The sequence below is a fragment of the Salvelinus fontinalis genome, chromosome 9 (genome assembly GCF_029448725.1).
Source record: "Salvelinus fontinalis isolate EN_2023a chromosome 9, ASM2944872v1, whole genome shotgun sequence".
NCBI classification, from domain to species: Eukaryota; Metazoa; Chordata; class Actinopteri; order Salmoniformes; family Salmonidae; genus Salvelinus; species Salvelinus fontinalis.
This window is the reverse complement of record NC_074673.1, coordinates 10004655-10026745: the sequence shown is the minus strand read 5'-3', so window position 1 is coordinate 10026745 and position 22091 is coordinate 10004655. Positions and strand designations below refer to the sequence as shown.

General features: G+C 44.2%; 2 protein-coding genes across 4 annotated transcripts in view; one reads left to right on the top strand and one right to left on the bottom strand.

Annotated features, from left to right (window-relative positions):
• The window catches only part of LOC129862036 (prickle-like protein 1), a 59561-nt gene extending 54822 nt beyond the window's left edge, over positions 1-4739 (top strand). For all 3 annotated transcript variants that reach the window (XM_055933352.1, XM_055933351.1, XM_055933353.1), the window contains exons 6-8: positions 563-749; positions 1285-2196; positions 2393-4739. In XM_055933352.1, the coding sequence (XP_055789327.1) occupies positions 563-749; positions 1285-2196; positions 2393-3330 (2037 nt within the window). In that variant the 3' untranslated portion in view covers positions 3331-4739. The remainder of the gene's footprint in view (positions 1-562; positions 750-1284; positions 2197-2392) is intronic.
• A 2012-nt stretch (positions 4740-6751) lies between these two features.
• The window catches only part of LOC129862037 (periphilin-1-like), a 36415-nt gene continuing 21075 nt past the window's right edge, over positions 6752-22091 (bottom strand). Inside the window, exons 9-11 of the mRNA XM_055933354.1 lie at positions 21032-21105; positions 19843-20091; positions 6752-8254 (exon numbers count right to left, since the gene is read on the bottom strand). Coding sequence (XP_055789329.1) covers positions 8063-8254; positions 19843-20091; positions 21032-21105 — 515 coding nt within the window. The 3' untranslated portion in view covers positions 6752-8062. The remainder of the gene's footprint in view (positions 8255-19842; positions 20092-21031; positions 21106-22091) is intronic.

Genomic DNA, 22091 nt, shown 5'->3' with positions numbered 1-22091 from the left:
AGTTGTAGATTGTATGATTCTTTAGTTGTAGATTATATGATTCTGTAGTTGTAGATGATATGATTCTTTAGTTGTAGATTGTATGATTCTTTAGTTGTAGATAATATGATTCTGTAGTTGTACATCACAGCTCTCCCTTTCTTCCTCTTGGTCCTCATCTTTGTAAATCACCTTTGATTTTGCACTTGTGTGTTTTATCAGTTTCTTTATGAAAATATATAGTGAACTCCATGACAGTAGCTAAAGCAAGGGGCTATAGCAGCACACAAGTAGACTATAAATGCATGCTGGGGCAGGCTGGCCTGAGCTCGAGTGGGCACTACTGGATCGAAATTGGAGCGGGCGAGACAGCCGATGCTCCAGCCTTCGGGAATCTCGCTCCACAGTCCAGTCAAATTGGGAACACTCCGCTCACATACTCTGGCCGACACATAAAACCACGCTGAGTCAGATTCAAACTCACCAACACAGGCATATGTTCTCTGGAGGCAACAGCAATAATCACTAGACCAAACCAAGTCACACACTTCTCATCTAACTGCGGTAATGTTTCCATCTTCAGGTTATCTTTTCTGATGAGTGTACGGAGGCGGAGGGGCGGCACTGGCACATGAAGCACTTCTCCTGTTTTGAATGTGAGACGGTGCTGGGGGGGCAACGTTACATCATGAAGGATGGTCGGCCATATTGCTGCGGTTGCTTTGAGTCTCTCTATGCCGAGTACTGCAAGGCCTGCGGGGAACACATTGGTAAGCCCTGACGATACGCATACAGACCACTGCTTCTGCCATTGTGAAGAAAATGGCAGAAACTAAAATAAACAGACATTACCTAACAGTTTACTATCAATGTTTTTTTAGGCAGTGAGTGTGTTAGCAGGGCTCTATACAGTGACATTCCATTTCATTTTACACACATATGTACCTAAATATTCTCCTGTGCAATCTGGATTTATTAAATTTAGGAGCACCAGTACACATTGCTTTAAAGCCTTAAATCTTTTTTATTGATCTAAATGTCTTTGCGTGTGCCTACATCTCTCGCGCCTTAGGCACACGTGCTCCTTGTAAAGGTCAGCATAGCCCTGGTTAGTAATCCAATACAGAATATCAAAACAAAATGTATCATGTCAATATTTTCAGACAGTATGAACATGCTATATGACACATGCCTATAAGGAACTTGACAATGATTCAGGGAATCACACCACAAAAGTGTTTCACAAAATACAAACAAATATTTCCTCACATCTGTGCTAACCAAAGTCTTTCTCCTTTCCCGTAGGTGTGGACCATGCCCAGATGACGTACGACGGTCTCCACTGGCACGCCACCAAGGGTTGTTTCTGCTGTGCCCAGTGTAAGAGCTCTCTGCTGGGCTGTCCCTTCCTGCCCAAGCAGGGCCGGATCTACTGCTCCAAGGCCTGCAGTCTGGGAGAGGACGTCCACGCCTCAGACTCCTCCGACTCCGCCTTCCAGTCGACGCGCTCCCGTGAGTCCCGCCGCAGCGTACGCATGGGCAAGAGCAGCCGCTCAGCCGACCAGTGCCGCCAGTCGCTCCTCTTCTCACCCTCCGTTAACTACAAGTTCCCCGGGTTTACCGGTAACCCAGACACCGATACGCTCACCAACAAGCTGGCCCACCTGGGTTTAACCAACGAGGAGTGCTTCTGGAGGGGGAGGGAGGACACCGAGGGCCCTGAGGACCGGGACGAGGAGGAGTGGGCCGAGCACGAGGACTACATGACCCAGCTGCTGCTCAAGTTCGGGGAGCACGGAGTCTTCCAGCAAGGTGAGGTGGTCAACTCCAGACCTCCAACCGATCTGTGGATGACCGAGGCTGAGGTCAAGATGAAACAGTGTGAGCCTCATGGCTCTAGGGCTGAGACTGGAGGAGGATGTGGAGGAGGGTCAGGCAGCCAGAGCCTGGCCAGTAAGAAGTACCAGACAGATATGTACTGGGCCCAGTCCCAGGACGGGCTGGGGGATTCGGCCTACGGGAGCCACCCTGGCCCGGCCAGCAGTAGGAAGCTCCAGGAGCTGGAGCACGGCGCTGGGAGCATCGGAGGTACCAGCTTCCAGAGGGAGGAGAAGCAGTGGTATGACAACTCTCTGGAGTGCATCACAGACAAGGTGAAACAGACAGATCAGAGTGTCAGGGACTCCATGGAATCACTGGCACTGTCCAACATCACGGGTAAGACATGTTACATCTCTATTCAAATAGCCTTTTAGTCCAGTACTAGGCTTGATCTGTCCCGGAAACCGGCCCCGAGAATGACCAGGTCTTGATCTGATTTGCATCCTAATGTTCAATGTTCTTTGAAACAGCACTGTGGTGAAAAGACAACTTGTACAAATACATGTCATTATCTCTCCCGCTCTTCTTCCAGGTGCCTCTGTAGATGGCGACAGTAAAGAGAGACCTCTGGTCTACTCCTTACAGAGCTTCCAGGAACTCGAAGCTGAGAGAGACTGTGAGAACACAAGCAACATGGGAACTCTCAACTCCTCCATGTTACACCGCAGTGCCAATTCTCTGAAGAGCCTTACGTCTGAGCTGGAGCAGGAGGAGAGCGTACCAGAGGAAGAAGAGAAGGCCCCTCTTCCCTCTCCCCCCAAGCCTCCTCATGTCCCGGCGTTGAGACGGACTCGATCCCAGTCTCGACCCCAACAGGTGAAGTTCTCCCCAGACGTTGTGGACAACAGTCGCTATGGTGACCTGCAGGTGCGCCAGCCCCCGATGAGCGAGGGGACGCGGCGGCGAGCATACCATTTCGAGGAGCAGGACCAGGAGCTTGGTGACTCGGGCTCCGGCCGCTATCACAACCACCACCACAGGAGACGCCGCAGCCGCAAGTCACGCTCCGACAACGCTCTCCACCTGGTGCCCAAGGAGAGGGCCAATCGCATATACTTCAGAGAGGACCACAGAGGTCATGGGGGACACGGCTTCAGCTCAAAGAGGCCCCAGCAGCTGGCCTTCCTGCCCAACCAGCAGGGGTATGGCCAGACCCAGCATCCCCAACGCCATCCCCACCAAGCCACCTCAGACTACAGACTCCAGCAAGGCCCAGCCATGGAGAGGTTCATGGGGTTGTGTGGGGACAGGGACGAGGATGACTGGTGCTCCACCTGCTCCTCTTCTTCCTCCGAGTCTGAGGAGGAAGGCTTCTTCCTGGGCCAGCCCATCCCCCAGACACACAGACACTACTATGATGGCCTGCCCAGCCCCGTGGCAGGCCTGCCCTCCCCGCCTTACGGAGCAGGCCCACGGACTATGTCCAAAAAGAAGAAGGGGCACAAGGGGAAGAACTGTATCATTTCATAAGACTGGATGTTTTACCTGTCGGTCCACTTTTAAATGATACTCTGTCTGCAACCCCCTTCTGAATACAGAAATGGCCCGCTTGTTAAAACTGTCTTGCCAACTGGATGTAGTACATGTTAACATGGCTCTGATTCTATTATTGAAATGCATTTCAACAGAACACGCATAAACACATTTCAAAGCTGTTAACATAATTGTATTAAAAAAAAATGTATGCAAATAACTCTGAACAAATGTATTTATAAAAACACCATTTAGAGACTAACGGAAATGACTATTTAACAGTGCAGATATTAATGTATATATTGTAAAGTGTATTTTTTTTATAACCCTGAGTCAAATGTTTTTGTAGTGGAATGGCATTGAAAGACAAAACTGATAGCCGTTATCAAAGAACCTTCTCTTTTCTTAACCAGGGTTTGAAAAATGAAATATATGATATGCTGCCAGCAAAGGTATTCAGAGTGCAGTTTGACCCTGGGCCTGGTTTCCCAAAAGCTATTTCTTGGTTGCTAAAATTTGAATAGGTCCCCTAATTTCAGTTTGTGTGACAGAACAAGCAAGTATAGTACCATTTGGGGGTGGCAGGTAGCCTAGTGGTTAGAGTGTTGGGCCACTAACCAGCAGGTAGCCTAGTGGTTAGAGTGTTGGGCCACTAACCAGCAGGTAGCCTAGTGGTTAGAGTGTTGGGCCACTAACCAGCAGGTAGCCTAGTGGATAGAGTGTTGGGCCACTAACCAGCAGGTAGCCTAGTGGTTAGAGTGTTGGGCCACTAACCAGCAGGTAGCCTAGTGGTTAGAGTGTTGGGCCAGTAACCAGCAGGTAGCCTAGTGGTTAGAGTGTTGGGCCACTAACCAGCAGGTAGCCTAGTTGTTAGAGTGTTGGGCCACTAACCAGCAGGTAGCCTAGTGGTTAGAGTGTTGGGCCAGTAACCAGCAGGTAGCCTAGTGGTTAGAGTGTTGGGCCAGTAACCAGCAGGTAGCCTAGTGGTTAGAGTGTTGGGCCAGTAACCAGCAGGTAGCCTAGTGGTTAGAGTGTTGGGCCAGTAACCAGCAGGTAGCCTAGTGGTTAGAGTGTTGGGCCACTAACCAGCAGGTAGCCTAGTGGTTAGAGTGTTGGCCCAGTAACCAGCAGGTAGCCTAGTGGCTAGAGTGTTGGGCCAGTAACCAGCAGGTAGCCTAGTGGTTAGAGTGTTGGGCCACTAACCAAAAGGTAGCCTAGTGGTTAGAGCGTTGGGCCACTAACCAAAAGGTTGCTGGATCAAAACCCTGAGCTGACAAGGTAAAAATCTGTAATTCTGCCCCTGAACAAGTCAGTTAACCCACTGTTCCCCAGTAGGCCATCATTGTAAATAAGAATTTGTTCTTAACTGACATGCCTACTTAAATAAAGGATAAATTAAAAAAACATCTAAACCGCTGTGAAATATATTTTCCATAACCCAACATGTTTTATTTTCAGCTGTACTAAACAAAGACGCAAAAACTAAACTTAAGAATGGGAAGCATAGAAATAGCTCACATAGAACAGATCTACCACCTCTTAGACTTGCTTTCAATGAGAATGACAGATCTATAACTCACATCTCTGTGAATTTGGTCGGGTCACCCAAAATAAGTGACATATTCCAGCTTTAAGGCCCAGTTCACCATTAGAACCTTTGTAGGATCATTGTTAAATCGCCAAGCTGTTTCTCAAAACCATCTTTAACGTTGCACTTGAAAACGCTCTTAAGCTAACATGCTGACCACACCGCTCGCGTCGCAAAATAAAATGTAAACATACATGTTATTCAATCACTGAATCTGCATTGCCAAGAGCTAAAATAGAAGTCAGTTCTATTTGTTACGCTGAACGCAGTGCCAGTCCTGCCTCTCCCATCTCCTCATTGGTTTATAGAAGCATATACCTACGTGCCAACTCCTCATTGGTTATACCCACATGGGTGATTGCAAGATGAACCAAAGTCGGTCGGGCGTGGTAATAAACCTTTTTATGAAAGTTAGTTTCCAATCACCATATAAAGTCCAAAGAAGAAAAAGCCTGGAAGAAGGAGAGATGACTAGAAATTATTCGGGTGACCGTTTTATGTGTGGATTAATTGTCGGAGTAGAGGACCTTGTGCATTTCAGGTAAAATAACCAAATGTTTATATCCCAGGACAAATTAGCTAGCAACAGCAAGCTAGCTAGCTAAATTGCCATAAATGTTAATGCTTTTCAACCTGTCCCCAAATGTATATAATTGGTTCAGAGTTTGTTTTGATATTTCACCCTGCGTGTCGTAATCGCGTTTGGTGTGGTGGGGACAAAATACATTTTCACACGATGGTGTGCGCGAGCCCGGTTTGGGGATGGCGAGCGCGGTTTGGGTACGGTGTTACGCCTGCTTCAGACCATTTGTAGAACAGCTAAGTGCATCAGCTGCTTTGTTGCCCTCCCGCGTCGTCACTTTATACACAGAAGATAAACATAAACCATTTGATTCTATCAGTCTCCCTGTGACCACCGATAACATTAGATCAAAGTTGACTACAAATACAATGTTGCCTAAGGTCTTTGCAATTGATACAATCGACATATAAAAACATATATATTTTTTTTAAACAGGATGACTGCTTTAAAATATAAACAGTAGGATATAGGCATTTTTCAAATCATATTTAAATACATTTCATGTTCGGTCAATTGAGTTCCAATTTGCTACTTGTAGGCTACAGTCTAATTTGTCTCAATATATTTATTGTCAAATCAAATGTGTAGCCTAACATGGTGTGCCAAATCGGTGATGTAATGCATTTCTATTGGGTATAATAAGCATTAGAATAAACCACATCAACATTTGCAGCCATAGGTGGTAATCACGCTCTAGGAGCTGATCCGTCGTAAGTATTGTGAAATAATTCTAATGTTAAGGTAAGATTTCAATAGAGAGCAGATCCGAGAGCAGCATTCCTTTCTTTCGATCCCATCACTATCAACACATACTCCCAACGATACACTAAGTGACCGTTCTCTCTGCGTGGCGTTTTGGGAAACACATGCTACATCTTTCAACCGTTGTAGGAAAGATGCATCGTTAAAAAAAACACTTGTAAACCTAAGTTCCATCGCTATCGGGAAACCGGGCCCAGGATATTTCTACATGTGCTTTTTAATGCAGTTACAGCCCTGACAGGGCTATCACATGTACTATATAGGGCCTGGTTGGGTTGAATATTTTATTTATGGGTCATATTGTATTGTAAACAGATCAGTAATCTGTATAAATGTAAAAACTGGAATATAAAGGCTAAGATTGATGCTAATAATAATAATTGTAATAAAAAATATATACGTAATGAGAATGTGATTTTCTTCCGTCCCAAAAAGCTGGTACAGAACTAGTACTGTATAAAGAAGGATTATAGTGTAGAGAACCAGTTGTTACATCACTTTTATTACCAAATAGAAAATAAGATGTAAAGAACTTCAGAACATATGACAGTAAATACACAAAAATATGCAAACTCTGTATGATTAGGTTGTTTACAACTTGGTCAGAAAGCCAGTAGTAGTGGATGACAGAGTAAAGAAATGACAGGTGGACATTTAGAGTAATGATGGCAGGATTCTCTTTTCAAGTCTGAAATCTAGAACAGCATTGTAACAAGCCAATCAAATTAGAACGCTTCGTTTTCCCCAAAATTTTCTTCTATGACCCCCAAAGCAGTTGCGACCAACTGGTCGATCTCAAAAGCATTTCTTGTCAATCCCAAACATTTATGTACAAAAAATAAAAAATCCTTGAGTTTGTATCATTTTTTTGTCTTGCGCTGTTGCAGGTAGGTGCACCTGATTCAGCTGCCCTGCACGCCGGGTAGGCAAAGGGTTTCGATTTTGAACCATTTCATTTGTCTGAAGGTACAAACTCTGCGTTCCCGGCGGGCCTGCAGAGCAAATGAAGTGCACTAAAACGCCTACCGCTGGCCAATCGGATGGCTCAGATTACCGTGTCTGCAGTAACGTAGCAGGCGTGAAGGAAAGCTACAGATACTGTGAGATTTATTAGGAGAGAGAGAGAATGATGCGAGTGGAGATCCGCCATCAGCTGGATGACCGTGTCCTTTTTGGTCAGTGTCAGCGGAGGAAAGGGAGAGTAGAGGGATGTTGAGAGACGGACTGCTGAGACTGACCATCAGATACAGGCACCATCAGCCCAGTAAAATTAAAAGCTAATTATTTAAATATGCTCACTTAGCTTCGACTCACAAGTAATACAACAACTGATCTATATTACTGTGTGATCATATAGCTTACCTCAAATTTGGAAATATATATATTTTTAAATGGTCCGAACAACAATGCATTGGCTGGGAAATTAAAGCGAAGCCAACATGCAGTGATAATGTATTTGGCCTTTAGCTTACTGTACAAACCTCATTGCTACAGAACAGTTTTTAATTGGTTAATGTTGCACAGGCTTAGGTTTTTTAAGATATATTTAGAAAACATCTGAGTGGTAGATCTGGACATGCATCTCAACTCAGAAAAGGTTGGTGAAAATAAAACACTTATTCTCAATTAAGCATGTTTTCAATAAAATCAAGTTACTTGAAAGTTTCTCTCTTATTGACACAGTATTGAGAGAATATCACACAGGATTGCCTCCTCTCACAATGTCTATACCACCGGCCAAACTCCACCTCTGGTCCATCAATCCTGCCATGTAGTAAGGGATTTGTGGTTCCCCCTCATGTTGATGGTTGAGGCTTTATGACCTGGTCCAGCTCTATGATGAAGTGTCGGAGGTCGTCAAGGCAACGCTCCCTGATCTCAATCAGGTTGTCCTTCAGAGGGTTCTGAAGCATCTTCTCCAGGCTGGGCTCCTTGATAACCAGCATCTTCACCACCGTGCCAAATGTCTCGCAGTCCTGCTTGTACCGCTGCACACACGCACAGAGAGACACGCACACAAATCCCTACATTATACAAACCATTCAAACCATAGTCTGCTGTTCTAAATCACCTCACAGTCCTACATTAGCAATGTACACAAACCCTCCAGTGTGCACTGTTCTGAAAACACAGTAGAAAAACATCATCCTAATATGGAAATTGATTAACCACCATAGAATCAATAACATAAAGTACAAAGACAGTCATTGATTGCATAACAAACGTACCACCACATTTATTTAAAAAATTATATTTAACAAGGCAAGTCAGTCACATGAACCAGGAATAAAGCAGATTCAGAAGCAGGAGAAGCTAGCGTCACATTCATATAACTGAACTATGAAGTTGTACAATGTGCACTGACACTTTCGCTTCAAAGTGTGTTTAATAACTGTAACACAAGTAGAGAACACTCAGGTTCAGACCTACTTCTCGTTCCAACACTTTACTGTGAACTTAACGAACCCACATTTTCTGACAAGTAGGTGTATTCAACGAAACAGGTGTGTGCAAGCATGTGTGTCCAACCTTCCATTGGAACAAAATGGAGCGAAGGTGTTATATTAGCAGTCTGTTAGCGGTTCAGTTCCTCCACATGGTAACTAACAGACTCATGTCCAGCAGGCAGCTCTGGTTTTACAGCCTGCCACACTAGAAAGGGCTGATAACCTCTCTATTAAGCCAGGGCTAGAGTCCCAACCAGATGCTATCCCACTGGGCAGTACGTCTGTATCACCTGGGGGGAGGTGTAAGTGAACTCTGTGTGTGTGTGTGTGTGTGTGTGTGTGTGTGTGTGTGTGTGTGTGTGTGTGTGTGTGTGTGTGTGTGTGTGTGTGTGTGTGTGTGATTGATCCCTCCTGGAGGTCAGCACTCTAGCTAGGTCTGGACCGAGTGGTTTTCACACCAAATTTCCTTTTGAAGTGCCCTCACAAAGAGAGGGAGCAGTCTGGGACATGGGTTCAGCTCTAGAGTTCAACTCCTATTGCCAAGCCTCCTCTGAAGTCCCCTAAAAAGTGCCCCATGAAGTTCCCTATAAAAGTGTCCTATGAAGGAGTTCACAAGGGCATAGAGAGCAGTCTAGGACAAGGGTTCAGCTAATATAATCCTGCCAAGCCCCCTATTCTCGCCCCACCCTAGTGGGACTTCAGAGCCAAACAAAAACCCTCCATGAAAGTTGACTGGAGCCTGCTAGCGGCAGGCTAAGCTTTACTGTTGCTTTTAACACCAATGAAACCATCAGCCCACACTGTGTGAGCTTTTAAAACCAATGAGACCTTCATCCCACACTGTGTGAGCTTTTAAAACCAATGAAACCTCCAGCCCACACTGTGTGAGCTTTCAAAACCAATGAAATCTTCAGCCCACACTGTGTGAGCTTTTAAAACCAATGAAACCTTCAGCCCACGCTGTGTGAGCTTTTAAAACCAATGAAACCTTCAGCCCACACTGTGTGAGCTTTTAAAACCAATGAGACCTTCATCCCACACTGTGTGAGCTTTTAAAACCAATGAAACCTCCAGCCCACACTGTGTGAGCTTTCAAAACCAATGAAATCTTCAGCCCACACTGTGTGAGCTTTTAAAACCAATGAAACCTTCAGCCCACGCTGTGTGAGCTTTTAAAACCAATGAAACCTTCAGCCCACACTGTGTGAGCTTTTAAAACCAATGAAACCTTCAGCCCACACTGTGTGAGCTTTTAAAACCAATGAAACCATCCCACACTGTGTGAGCTTTGAAAACCAATGAAACCTTCAGCCCACACTGTGTGAGCTTTTAAAACCAATGAGACCTTCAGCCCACACTGTGAGCTTTTATAACTAATGAAACCTCCATCCCACACTGTGTGAGCTTTTAAAACCAATTAAACCTCCAGCCCACACTGTGTGAGCTTTTAAAACCAATGAAACCTTTAGTCCACACTGTGTGAGCTTTTAAAACCAATGAAACCTCCAGTCCACACTGTGTGAGCTTTTAAAACCAATGAGACCTTCAGCCCACACCGTGTGAGCTTTGAACGACGTCTTCGTTGGCGATTGACTCCCTGAAAGAATTACAATAACTAAAACACTGGCTTAATTCAACATTATGGAGATAGTCATGCACATTTGTGGCCTGCTGGAAGTCATTTTGCAGGGCTCTGGCAGTGCTCCTCCTTGCACAAAGGCGGAGGTAGCGGTCCTGCTGCTGGGTTGTTGCCCTCCTACGGCCTCCTCCACGTCTCCTGATGTACTGGCCTGTCTCCTGGTAGCGCATCCATGCTCTGGACAGTTCGCTGACAGACACAGCAAACCTTCTTGCCACAGCTCGCATTGATGTTCCATCCTGGATGAGCTGCACTACCTGAGCCACTTGTGTGGGTTGTAGACTCCGTCTCATGCTACCACTAGAGTGAAAGCACCGCCAGCATTCAAAAAAGTGACCAAAACATCAGCCAGGAAGCATAGGAACTGAGAAGTGGTCTGTGGTCACCACCTGCAGAACCACTCCTTTATTGGGGGTGTCTTGCTAATTGCCTATAATTTCCACCTTTTGTCTATTCCATTTGCACAACAGCATGTGAAATTTATTATCAATCAGTGTTGCTTCCGAAGTGGACAGTTTGATTTCACAGAAGTGTGATTGACTTGGAGTTACATTGTGTTGTTTAAGTGTTCCCTTTATTTTTTTGAGCAGTGTATGTTTTATTGCAGGAATAATAGACTATAATGGCTTTGTCAGACAGTCTCATTCTCTGCGTCAATTTCACAAAACAGCAAGAGAGTCCTTTGACCTATTTCTCTGCAGTACTGATCTAATTAAGTCCCAGGAAGCTTCGTTAAGAGGTAAGACTGTGTCATGTCATGTTCCATTCTGGAAATCTGGGCTGTAGTAGTCTTTTCTACTTTAGAATAGTTTAAGCAAAGAAAATGCTTAATTTAAAAAAAATGTTATCTTCTGACTGTGCAGGACAAAATATATCAAGTGAGTTGAAAGCCATAAAGAAGAGTTGTAGAGTGCAGAGGTCTAAGGACAGCTGCCTGTCAGATAATCTAGGTTGAGGAGGAAGTGGGTTTGACCCTAGTATAAATCAGGCCTTGTTGCAGGACACCTTCGGCTACGAGACCGTCCGCTATGAGCAAAGGGCATGTGTACATGTACGTGTGTTCAAGCCAAACCAGCCTATAGAGCCTAGAAAATATGAAATATAGCTAGCTCTTTCTCTCTCGCTTCTCTAGTTTTGAAGAAATGTAATTTGTTCAAAAATGTTCAACTACTGTCTTTCTCTCTCTCGATTCAACTACTCGCCACATTTTATGCACTGCAATGCTAGCTAGCTGTAACTTATGCTTCCAGTTATAGATTAATTCTCTGATCCTTTGATTGGGTGGACAAGTCAGTTCATGCTTCAAGAGCTCTGATAGGTTGGAGGACGTCCTCCGGAAGTTGACATAATTACTGTAAGTCTATGGAAGGGGGTGAGAACCACGAGCCACCAAGATTTTGTATTGAAGTCTATGTACCCAGAGGAGGACGGACACTAGCTGTCTTCCGGCTACACCATAGTGTTACCCTACAGAGTGCTGCTGAGGCTACTGTAGACCTTCATTGCAAAACTGTGTTTTAATCAATTACTTTGTGACGTGAATATATTTAGTATTGTTTTATCTAAAAAGGTTCAGTAAGGCCAAATTCAATTGATCAAATATTTGTTTTCTTTTTTCTTTCTTATCTATCTAAAGGGGTCCAAAAATGTAAAAAATAGAAACATCTAATAGCTAAAAGATCGTTGGTATGACCATCTTAAAACAATTCCATATGTTAGCTTAGTAGAACAGAAGGTAGAAGGTTAGTAGTAGGTTCTTAATTCTTAACATTACAACATCTAAACAATGGCCACTAGCACAGGGCTGAGGGCTCAATGGCCAAACAGTAGGAGAGACTTCAGTTGGGTGGGCCAAGTCAAGTCATGGAGAACCACAGTACTTTCAAAGGTCAGGGGAATAATAGTATGTCTAACCTGAAACAATGAGGATGAAAATAGGCCAAGACGCATGGGAAAGTTCACCCTATTATATAAAATAAAACAAATATACACAGGGCGTATCCTAAGCACGTATTCTAAGGTTGTGCTCATTAACTCAGTAGTCTAAACTGATCTTTTAGACAAGGACTTATACGGTATCAGTGAATCCACATTCAACTGGGAATTCCTGCATAAGACCTGTCACACCTGCTACAACCTGAGGTATTTGAAGGGTCAACTGGGGCAAGCAAGGTAAGGACGGTTAAGTGAAATTATACACACTCCACCATACTCTCCTGAAAGAGACGAAATGAGGAGTCTCTTCTCTGCTGTATCTAGCTGCTAATTAAGAGTATATTCAAATAAGTGCAGTTTGTGCCTCCAGCCTCCAAATGTCTCAAGGTCTCCCACGTTCTCTCTCTCTCCCATCTTTCAGTCCATCCCATCGTTTTAGCTCTCTCACTCAGTCTCTCCATTGCCCTGAAAATCCCCTCTCAGCTCAGCTAGCTGCAGCATGCTGAGGCAGTTAACACAGCCAGTTATCTGCTCATTCCCGCATCCCTAACCCACATTGTGCAGGCCTGTAGGCTGCTCTCCGAACTGGAGCAGAACTGCAATGACCTGCAGAGGTGTGTTGCAGATGTAGATAAGATTATAGAACACATACGAGGGTTAGATTCTAGAGAGTCAATTCTACAAGATACTAGAGTAAATCGGCACTCAGATTGAAAACGTTTACCCAAGAAAGGCATTAACCAAAGTGCTGCAGTTTAGAGCCAAAACAACAACAAAATGGTCGCTGTCCCAATATTTTTTGGGCTCAATAAGTGGTCTTATTTGTAAAACGAATCACAAACACATGCTCAGGACAAAGTACAACAAAACAAACAAATACTGTAAAAATGTCAGAAATATGACACTGACAGAAATATCCTGAATGTGGGAGATGTTCTCCTTCGAGACTGATGCTTCAGAGGCTCGGCACGCTAAGGGGGAAACGCAGTATATGAATATCGTTTTGTCACAAAATGGGAGGCTCTTTGTAGTACATAGTCCTGCCGTTGTTGCTTTCGACAAGAGTTTTGCTTCACTCAAAACATTGTGACGGAGCAAACAATTCATTGCCCAGCGGCAGGGGCTCTATTTTGTACCACACTCGCTCGGGTCAAATGGAAGCAGGAAAATAGTTTTTTCTCCTTATTCTCTTCTTGCACAAAGTTGTTTCACAAAATAATTATGTTGTGGTTCCCAATCAACTTCAAAAATCACAACTTCAAGAATGTTCCAGCTTGGCTTAGCTTGGCATTAGAATGCTGCATCAAATAAGCAGACTATTTTGCATTGATAACCAAATATAATCTTTGTGACTGTTCAAACAATAAAACAAACTAAATTGCAGGCTTAGAATTCCCCCCAAAATGATATTATTTTTTTGAAATAATAACTACGTGATTCTAGGCTATTTTGAAAAGGTAAAAACAGATGTAGCCATGTGCTTTTTTCTGAGGAAAAATAACATTCGATTTTTAGTGAATACATTCAAGCAGCACATTAAACTTGGATAATTTTGAAGGTTTCACTAGCCAGTAAAATGCTATTTGCCAGGGCATATTATTTAATTATAAAGCTTGCTAGCAAGGGAAGAGAAGAACGTGTTTCTTCTTTGCTTTCACCACAACTGCGAAGACAACAAGAAAACCTCTGCTATCGTCCCCTTGTGAATGTTGCTATTTGGGATTCTAGCAATGCATGGAACGACGAGGTATCATGTGACCAAAAGGTGCGTGCTGCTTTACATTTTTTATCTGACTCTGCCCAGGCTCAATCCCACACATAACATGACGTATGTGATCTCAGGATCAGCCTTTAATGTCCGTAGGCTGTGGAGCCCATCATGTCACCCGTAGCCAACGGTTCACATAATGACAGGGTTGAACTGACACCAACCACAGAGGGAAGAGAGAAACAAAACTACACGTGTGGCCAACTTCCTCTTTAAACAACTTTTGTCTCCTGGTCAGAAGGAAACGTTCTACTTTATTCAGTTTCTACTTTATTCTGAAACAGTTTGATCAAATAGGGAAACAATGAATAAAGGCTGAATTTAGGATACATTTGATCACTACGCCGTGCTATAAGAGTAACTTGTTCATTTACCTTCAGAGAGGGTAAGCTTATTTGTGAAGGAGAGAAACTTGTGTTCCAGGTTTGAAGACGCATAAAGAAACAAGTAACACGAACGTGACAAAAGGAATGTTGTCACATCTCACAGTACCCACCAGCTAGGTAAGGGCGCTCTCGAGCAGCTAGATGTTCATTACCATTAGATTTGCCACCAATGCTCCTTATAGGACAACATCACTGCACTCTATACTCCTCTGTAAACTGGTCATCTCTGTATACCCGTCGCAAGACACACTGGTTGATGCTTATTTATAAAACCCTCTTAGGCCTCACTCCCCCCCTATCTGAGATATCTACTGCAGCCCTCATCCTCCACATACAACACTCGTTCTGCCAGTCACATTCTGTTAAAGGTCCCCAAAGCACACACATCACTGGGTCGCACCTCGTTTCAGTTCGTTGCAGCAAGCGACTGTAACGAGCTGCAACAAACACTCAAACTGGACAGTTTTATCTCAATCTATTCATTCAAAAGACTCAATCATGAACACTCTTACTGACAGTTGTGGCTGCTTCGAGTGATGTATTGTTGTCTCTACCTTCTTGCCCTTTGTGCTGTGGTCTGTGCCCAATAATGTTTTGTGCTGCTGCCATGCTGTGTTGTCAGTTGTTGCAGCCTTGCTGGCCATGTTGTTGTCTTTTGGTCTCTATGTAGTGTTGTGGTGTCTCTTGTCATGAAGTGTGTTTTGTCGTATATTTTTATATGTTTATTTTGAATCCCAGCCCCCGTCCCTGCAGGAGGCCTTTTGCCTTTTGGTAGGCGTCATTGTAACTAAGAATGTGTTCTTAACTGACTTGCCTGTTTAAATAAAGGTTAAATAAATCAAATAAAAACTGTTAACACCAGTCAGATTATGTTTTCCATCTTTCAAAACAGAAGATATTTCCCTAAGGTTTTTCCCCAAACGACAGTGTGTGTTGACCCTGATTACATGTTCACTTTATTAGGTTCCTGTATACAATCTTCTAATCTACATGTTTGAAGCTTAAAAAAAGTATGTGTGAGAATGAGTTTTGAAAGAAAAGGCCTTGTGATGAACAATTAACTCAAAATTAATGATTTCCCTTGACATTACCGCAGCTTCAAAAAAACGTTCTTAATTCTGTATGTGTGTGAGGAAGAGCGTCATGGCGTATTAATAACAAGAGTATTTAGGGAGTAGCGTTTCCTCAAACTTTACTCTGAACACAGAACAGAAGCGGTCTCTTGTTACTTCACAAAACAGGAAGTTTTAACCTGCACCTGTGTGTGTGTGTGTGTGTGTGTGTGTGTGTGTGTGTGTGTGTGTGTGTGTGTGTGTGTGTGTGTGTGTGTGTGTGTGTGTGTGTGTGTGTGTGTGTGTCTTTCCTCCCTACCTCCCAGCGGTGGGAGCCAGGGGCCGATCTTCAGACCTGATACTGGAGGTAGGGCCACACAGGATGGGTTGAGAAGCCAGGGCTGAGGGCTTCAGAGTGGGGAAGTAAGGAGGTGAAGGGAGAAATTTGGCGCAGACGTGGAGGTCTGGATTATAGGGGTACGTGTGTTTGCTTGCTTGTGTGTCTGTATGCATGCATGTACAGTGCCTTTGGAAAGTATTCAGACCCCTTTACTTGTTCCACATTTTGTCACGTTACAGCCTTATTCTAAAATGGATTTAAAAAATCTAAAATCCTCAGCAATTTACACACAATAAATAAAGACAAAGTGAAAAACAGATTTTTAGACATTTTTTACAAATGTATAAACAACTATTTATTTACATAACTATTCAGACCCTTTGCTATGAGACTTGAAATTGAGCTCAGGTGCATCCTGTTTCCATTGACCATCATTGAGATGTTTCTACAACTTGATTGGAGTCCACCTGTGATAAATTCAATTGATTGGACATGATTTGGAAAGGCACACACCTGTCTATATAAGGTCCCACAGTTGACAGTGCATGTCAGAGCATAAACCAAGCCATGAGGTAAAAAAAAACTGTCCAAGACAGGATTGTATCGAGGTACAGAGCTGGGGAAGGGTACCAAAATAATTCTGCAGTATTGAAGGTCCCCAGGAACACAGTGGCCACCGTCATTCTTAAATGGAAGGAGTTAGAAACCACCAAGACTCTTCCTAGAGCTGGCCGCCCGGCCAAACTGAGCAATCGGGGAGAAGGGCCTTAGTCAGGGAGGTGACCAAGAACCTGATGGTGCCTCTGACAGAGCTCTAGAGTTCCTCTGTGGAGATGAGAGAACCTTCCAGAAGGACAACCATCATTGCAGCACTCCACTTATCAGGCCTTTATGGTAGAGTGGCCAGACGGAAGCCACTCCTCAGTAAAAGGCACACGACAGCCCGCTTGGAGTTTGCCTTAAAGGCATCTAAAAACTCTCAGACCATGAGAAACAATATTCTCTGGTCTGATGAAACCAAGATTGAACTCTTTGGCCTGAAAGCCAAGCGTCACGTCTGGAAGAAACCTGGCACCACCCCTATGGTGGAGCAAGGTGGTGGCAGCATCATGTTTTTCAGCGGCAGGGACTGTGAGACTGGTCAGGATCGAGGCAAAGATGAACGGAGCAAAGTACAGACAGATCCTTGATGAAAACCTGCTCCAGAGTACTCAGGACCTCAAACTGGGGCAAAGGTTCACCATCCGAACGGGACAACAACCTTAAGCACACAGCCAAGAAAACATAGGAGTGGCTTCGGGAAAAGTCTCTAATTGTCATTGAGCGGCCCAGCCAGAACCTGGACTTGAACCGCATAGAACATCTCTAAAGACTTGAAAATAGCTGTGCAGCATCGCTCCCCATCCAACCTGACAGAGCTTGAGAGGATCAGCAAGAGAAGAATGGGAGAAAGCTTGTAGCTTCATACCCAAGAAGACTCGAGGTTGTAATCGCTGCCAAAGGTGCTTCAACAAAGTACCGAGTAAAAGGTTTGAATACTTATGTAAATGTAATGAGTTTTTTTTATGTCAAAATGTCTAAAAAACTGTTTTTGCTTTGTTATTATGGGGCATTGTGTGTAGATTGATGAGGGGGGGAAACTAATCAATTTTAGAATACGGCTGTGACGTAACAAAATGTGAAAAAAGTCAAGGGGCCTGAATACTTTCTGAAGGCACTATGCACGTAAGCGTAACGAATACAGATTTGGGGGTTTTGTCTGTAGAGGCAGAGAGGCAGGATAGCAGAGAGGCAGGCAGGCAGAGAGGCAGGCAGGCAGGCAGAGAGGCAGGCAGGCAGAGAGGCAGGCAGGCAGGCAGAGAGGCAGGCAGGCAGAGAGGCAGGCAGGCAGAGAGGCAGGCAGGCAGAGAGGCAGGCAGGCAGAGAGGCAGGCAGGCAGAGAGAGGTCCTGAGTTAATAAGGGAAGTGGAGTAATGAGTGGATGTAATGACTGGAGGGCCTGATACAGAGGATATTATTAAAACAGCCACGTAATCAGCCTGGGCTGACTGCAGACCGGACTGGAGCAGCATAAAGGGAGTAGGGCTCCATTTGGGACACAGCCTCCATCTCAGGGACTAATAGGGGAGAAATGTATATGTTTAGGTTACAGTGATAGAAATTATGAATGGAGGGACTCTTCAGAAAATAACTGCCAGCCACTTTGGTTTCGATATTCAAATTCAGCTGAAACGATACTTCATCTCGTTTCTCTAACCAAAAAGTTAATAGTAGTTGTAAAAACATGCTTAAAAAAAAATCTGTGGAAAATATGTAAGCTAAAGCTTAAAAGTGTAGTACCGTCAATTAAATATAGGGTTATGAGATCAAGGATTGTCAACTGCTAGGTTGTTATCTGACTGATTTGATTGTATTTTTTTTAAATTCCGCTAATGTAACACAGGAGCATTTCAAGAGGAAGTTACTGGATCTTAGCATAAATAAATGTCTCAGTTTTCTCATTTGCTTTCCTAGCCCGTAATCCACATATTATGTAAGTAAGGCTAAAGCATAAGGCTAAAGCAGTAAACTATAAGAACATCGACCCGACTGACCCCACTGAGTATACAAATCATACGGAGTCTATTTCTAGTCCTCATCCCTCACTGCAAATGTGCTCATTCAACAGCCTCCTCTGAAGCTCAGGACAGGATATAGGGATGAGTGCTCGTGGCTCAGGGGTGGTAAGAGGCGGCCTCTTCCATCCATGTGGAGGTAAATAAACAGCTATGGACTGGAGCCATCACACTAAATCAGTGTAGGTCTGAATCTCATGCCAGCTCCAACCCCATCCTAAGTCAAAGCACCAGCCACGACCCTATTCCAAACCCTATCCCCCCCCGTCTGCCCCGATCTATCCCCAGCCGCAGCTCCAGTCACATCTCTATCCCCAGCCTTAGCCCTATACTCCAGCCACATCCCCAGCCTCACCCATCCCTGTTTCTGTTAGGTCTGGTGAGTTTGGCTTGGTGTTCCACACTGCATTTGGCTGATCTCAATACAGATGTTACAAGCCGGTGCCTCTAACCACAACTGCTGTGACCTGGTTGAGAAAGGGCAGGGTAAGCGTTTGTGTTTTATCTGTGCGTAAGAGTGTATGCGTGTGTGTGTGTATTCACATAATACCAAAAGAAGTACCCACACCGTGGGTGGCCTGCCTGAACACTGCAGGGCCATTCCTGCCCTGGTTTAACAGGAACAGATAAGTGGTAGTGTAATGCAGTGTGCCTGTGTATAGAGGGAGGCCTGGGCTGGCACACTGAGAAGTCCTTTCTGCCAACTCATCCTCATCCTCCCTCTCGCTCAAATATGTTCCTGAGACACCATATACATGCAATAGGGTTTCAGAGAGCCATTAATCCAAATGGAGGAAAGGTTTAGGACTAGGACTAGAGATAGCGACACTACCACACAGCTAGCAGAGTATTAGCTAGCAGAGTATTAGCTGGCAGAGTATTAGCTGGCAGAGTAGCAGAGTATTAGCTAGCAGAGTAGAAGATTATTAGCTAGCAGAGTATTAACTAGCAGAGTAGCAGAGTATTAGCTAGCAGAGTAGCAGAGTATTAGCTAGCAGAGTAGCAGAGTATTAGCTAGCAGAGTAGCATATTATTAGCTAGCAGAGTATTATCTAGCAGAGTATTAGCTAGCAGAGTAGAAGATTATTAGCTAGCAGAGTATTAGCTAGCAGAGTAGCGGATTATTAGCTAGCAGAGTAGCAGATTATTAGCTAGCAGAGTATTAGCTAGCAGAGTAGCAGATTATTAGCTAGCAGAGTATTAACTAGCAGAATAGCAGAGTATTAGCTAGCAGAGTATTAGCTAGCAGAGTAGCAGAGAATTAGCTAGCAGAGTATTAGCTAGCAGAGTAGCAGAGTATTAGCTAGCAGAGTATTAGCTAACAGAGTATTAGCTAGCAGAGTAGCAGAGTATTATCTAGCAGTTGGGAGTCATTAGATAGTGGGACCTCTTACCTTCTCGATTTCCAGCGCTTTAGCTGCGATGGCTTGAGAGCGCCGTGTCTTAAAGTTGTCCTGCGTCTGGTCCGTCTCCTCTTTGGCCGACACCGTCTCCTTGGCCGACACCGTCTCCTTGGCCGACACCGTCTCCTTGGCCGACACCGTCTCCTTGGCCGACACCGTCTCCTTGGCCGACAACGTCTCCTTGGCCGACAACGTCTCCTTCGGCCCCGCTAACTGGGCTGGTGTGGGGACACTCTCCTCCTGGAAGGGCAAATGTTAAAGGGTTAGAGTACCAGGCAGGACACAGCAGGCTTAATAGATTCTGGTTTTAAATTCAAAGCGTGTGAGGGCATCACTGATTAGTCAACATGGTTGTTGCTGTAGTTTTCTTGTTGTTCAGCACAACAAAACACTATTATGCATCAAAGACTGTCGACAGCCAAAGATGAAGGCCCAAGCCTACAGACGTCAACCAATCATCATACTGCATCATTTAGTGTTAAAAGGGAAAAGAGAAACAAAACAATTTGAGCGAAAGGAAGCCTTTTGTTACCATTGAAAACCAACAACTTGTGAAACACCCATGACTTTCAGTTTACCGAAAGCAGAAAGCTTTCATCCATGGCAAGGAAATGGGTCATGCATGGTGAACAGTCTATCGTGACCTGGTCAGACTACAAGGAAGAGACAGGCCATATGATGTACATCAACTGTCCCTCTGATGTGACTTTTAGAATAACCTACACAGGGATCTGTAACATATCCCATCCTCCATGACAAGGCAATGTTAATGAATTGTGTTTCCAAAGAAAGGTGCTAAAACATGTTGAAAAGACAGATGACAAAATGATTGTCTGTAAGGTAACAGCCTGTAACTACGTATTGTCTGTAAGGTAACAGCCTGTAACTACGTATTGTCTGTAAGGTAACAGCCTGTAACTACGTATTGTCTGTAAGGTAACAGTTTGTAACTATGTATTGAGGCTCACGAATTGCCATTTTACAATCCGGTGCTGGCAAAACATTGTGGTCTTTGGAGATTGTTCTAGCTTTTAGGAATAGTGTAACGCTACAATGCTAAATGCTATGTTCTACAGGTATAGTAGAGATACAAACACTGATCGTATCAAGTGGATGTGAGAGGGGTTAATTAAATTAAGAGCAACTGTAGTCATGTAGTTACATAGTCATGCAGCCCCACCTTGATTGCCACATAGGTTTTCGCTGATCCGTCTAGGGAGGTACTTCTGGTGTGGCTTAGCAACCTGGGCTTATCTGTGGAGAAGAGGAAAACAGACAGTAAAACTAAGAAGCATTTAAACAGAAGCAATGTGAAAGAAAACAGGACGGCGGTAAACCAAATAAATCAGGACCACCGACCGCAGTACAACTCCATTTAAATCCTCTCAGTATTTAAAAACATATTGGGAAACTACCACTTACTCTCTCTAGTCATCTACCAGGTGATCGTTGCACCAGTACAGTTAACAACAGATAAGACGAGATGCTATTGGACTGTGGATAAGCACAGCACGTACAAATCGTTGGTTATTTCACGTTCTCTCATTGGAATAGCTCACACAACAGCGGTTGACAAGTTCAGCTGTGACTAAATTGAAAATATTGTGCTCCGCCGGCTCCAATAAGTCTATAAACAAATATGGACGGGCTGGTGGGTTTGTTTCTATTTAAGGAATCTCCCATGGCGATGAGACTGAGCCAAAGTGAAATTAAAAACTCTTCCTTCCAGGACGTTTGATTCCTTTTTTCCCCAGCTAAACAGCAGAGATCTCAGGTTGTGAGACTGACTGAGACACCAAGCAACACATGTGGTTCCTTAGTTCAAACTGCAGCAAAATTAGAAGTCAATATTTTAAAATGTTGGATTTCCTCTGATACTATTAACAGATGCTTCTTTGAACGAGAGATCATATATATTTAGGCAAATGTAGGCTATTTGCCATGTTAGAAGAGTAGCACCGACCTAAGATAGAACTCGCTCTCTCTAGGACAGACCATGTGTGTGCATTGTGAAGAGAACCTGGTAACGTGGTATGACAGTCACTCACCAGACACACTGAACTAGTGGACAAGAGGCAGCCGCACAACAAATTATTAGTGACCAATGGATCAGCAGATAACAGATAATGATGAACTGCAAATCCAGAAGAGGAGCATCCAGGAGTGGTTGTGTTGGGTGTGCTGTTGTATGTGCTTCGTCGTGCACTGACATTTATTAGTTTGCTAGCCAGCTAACTAGC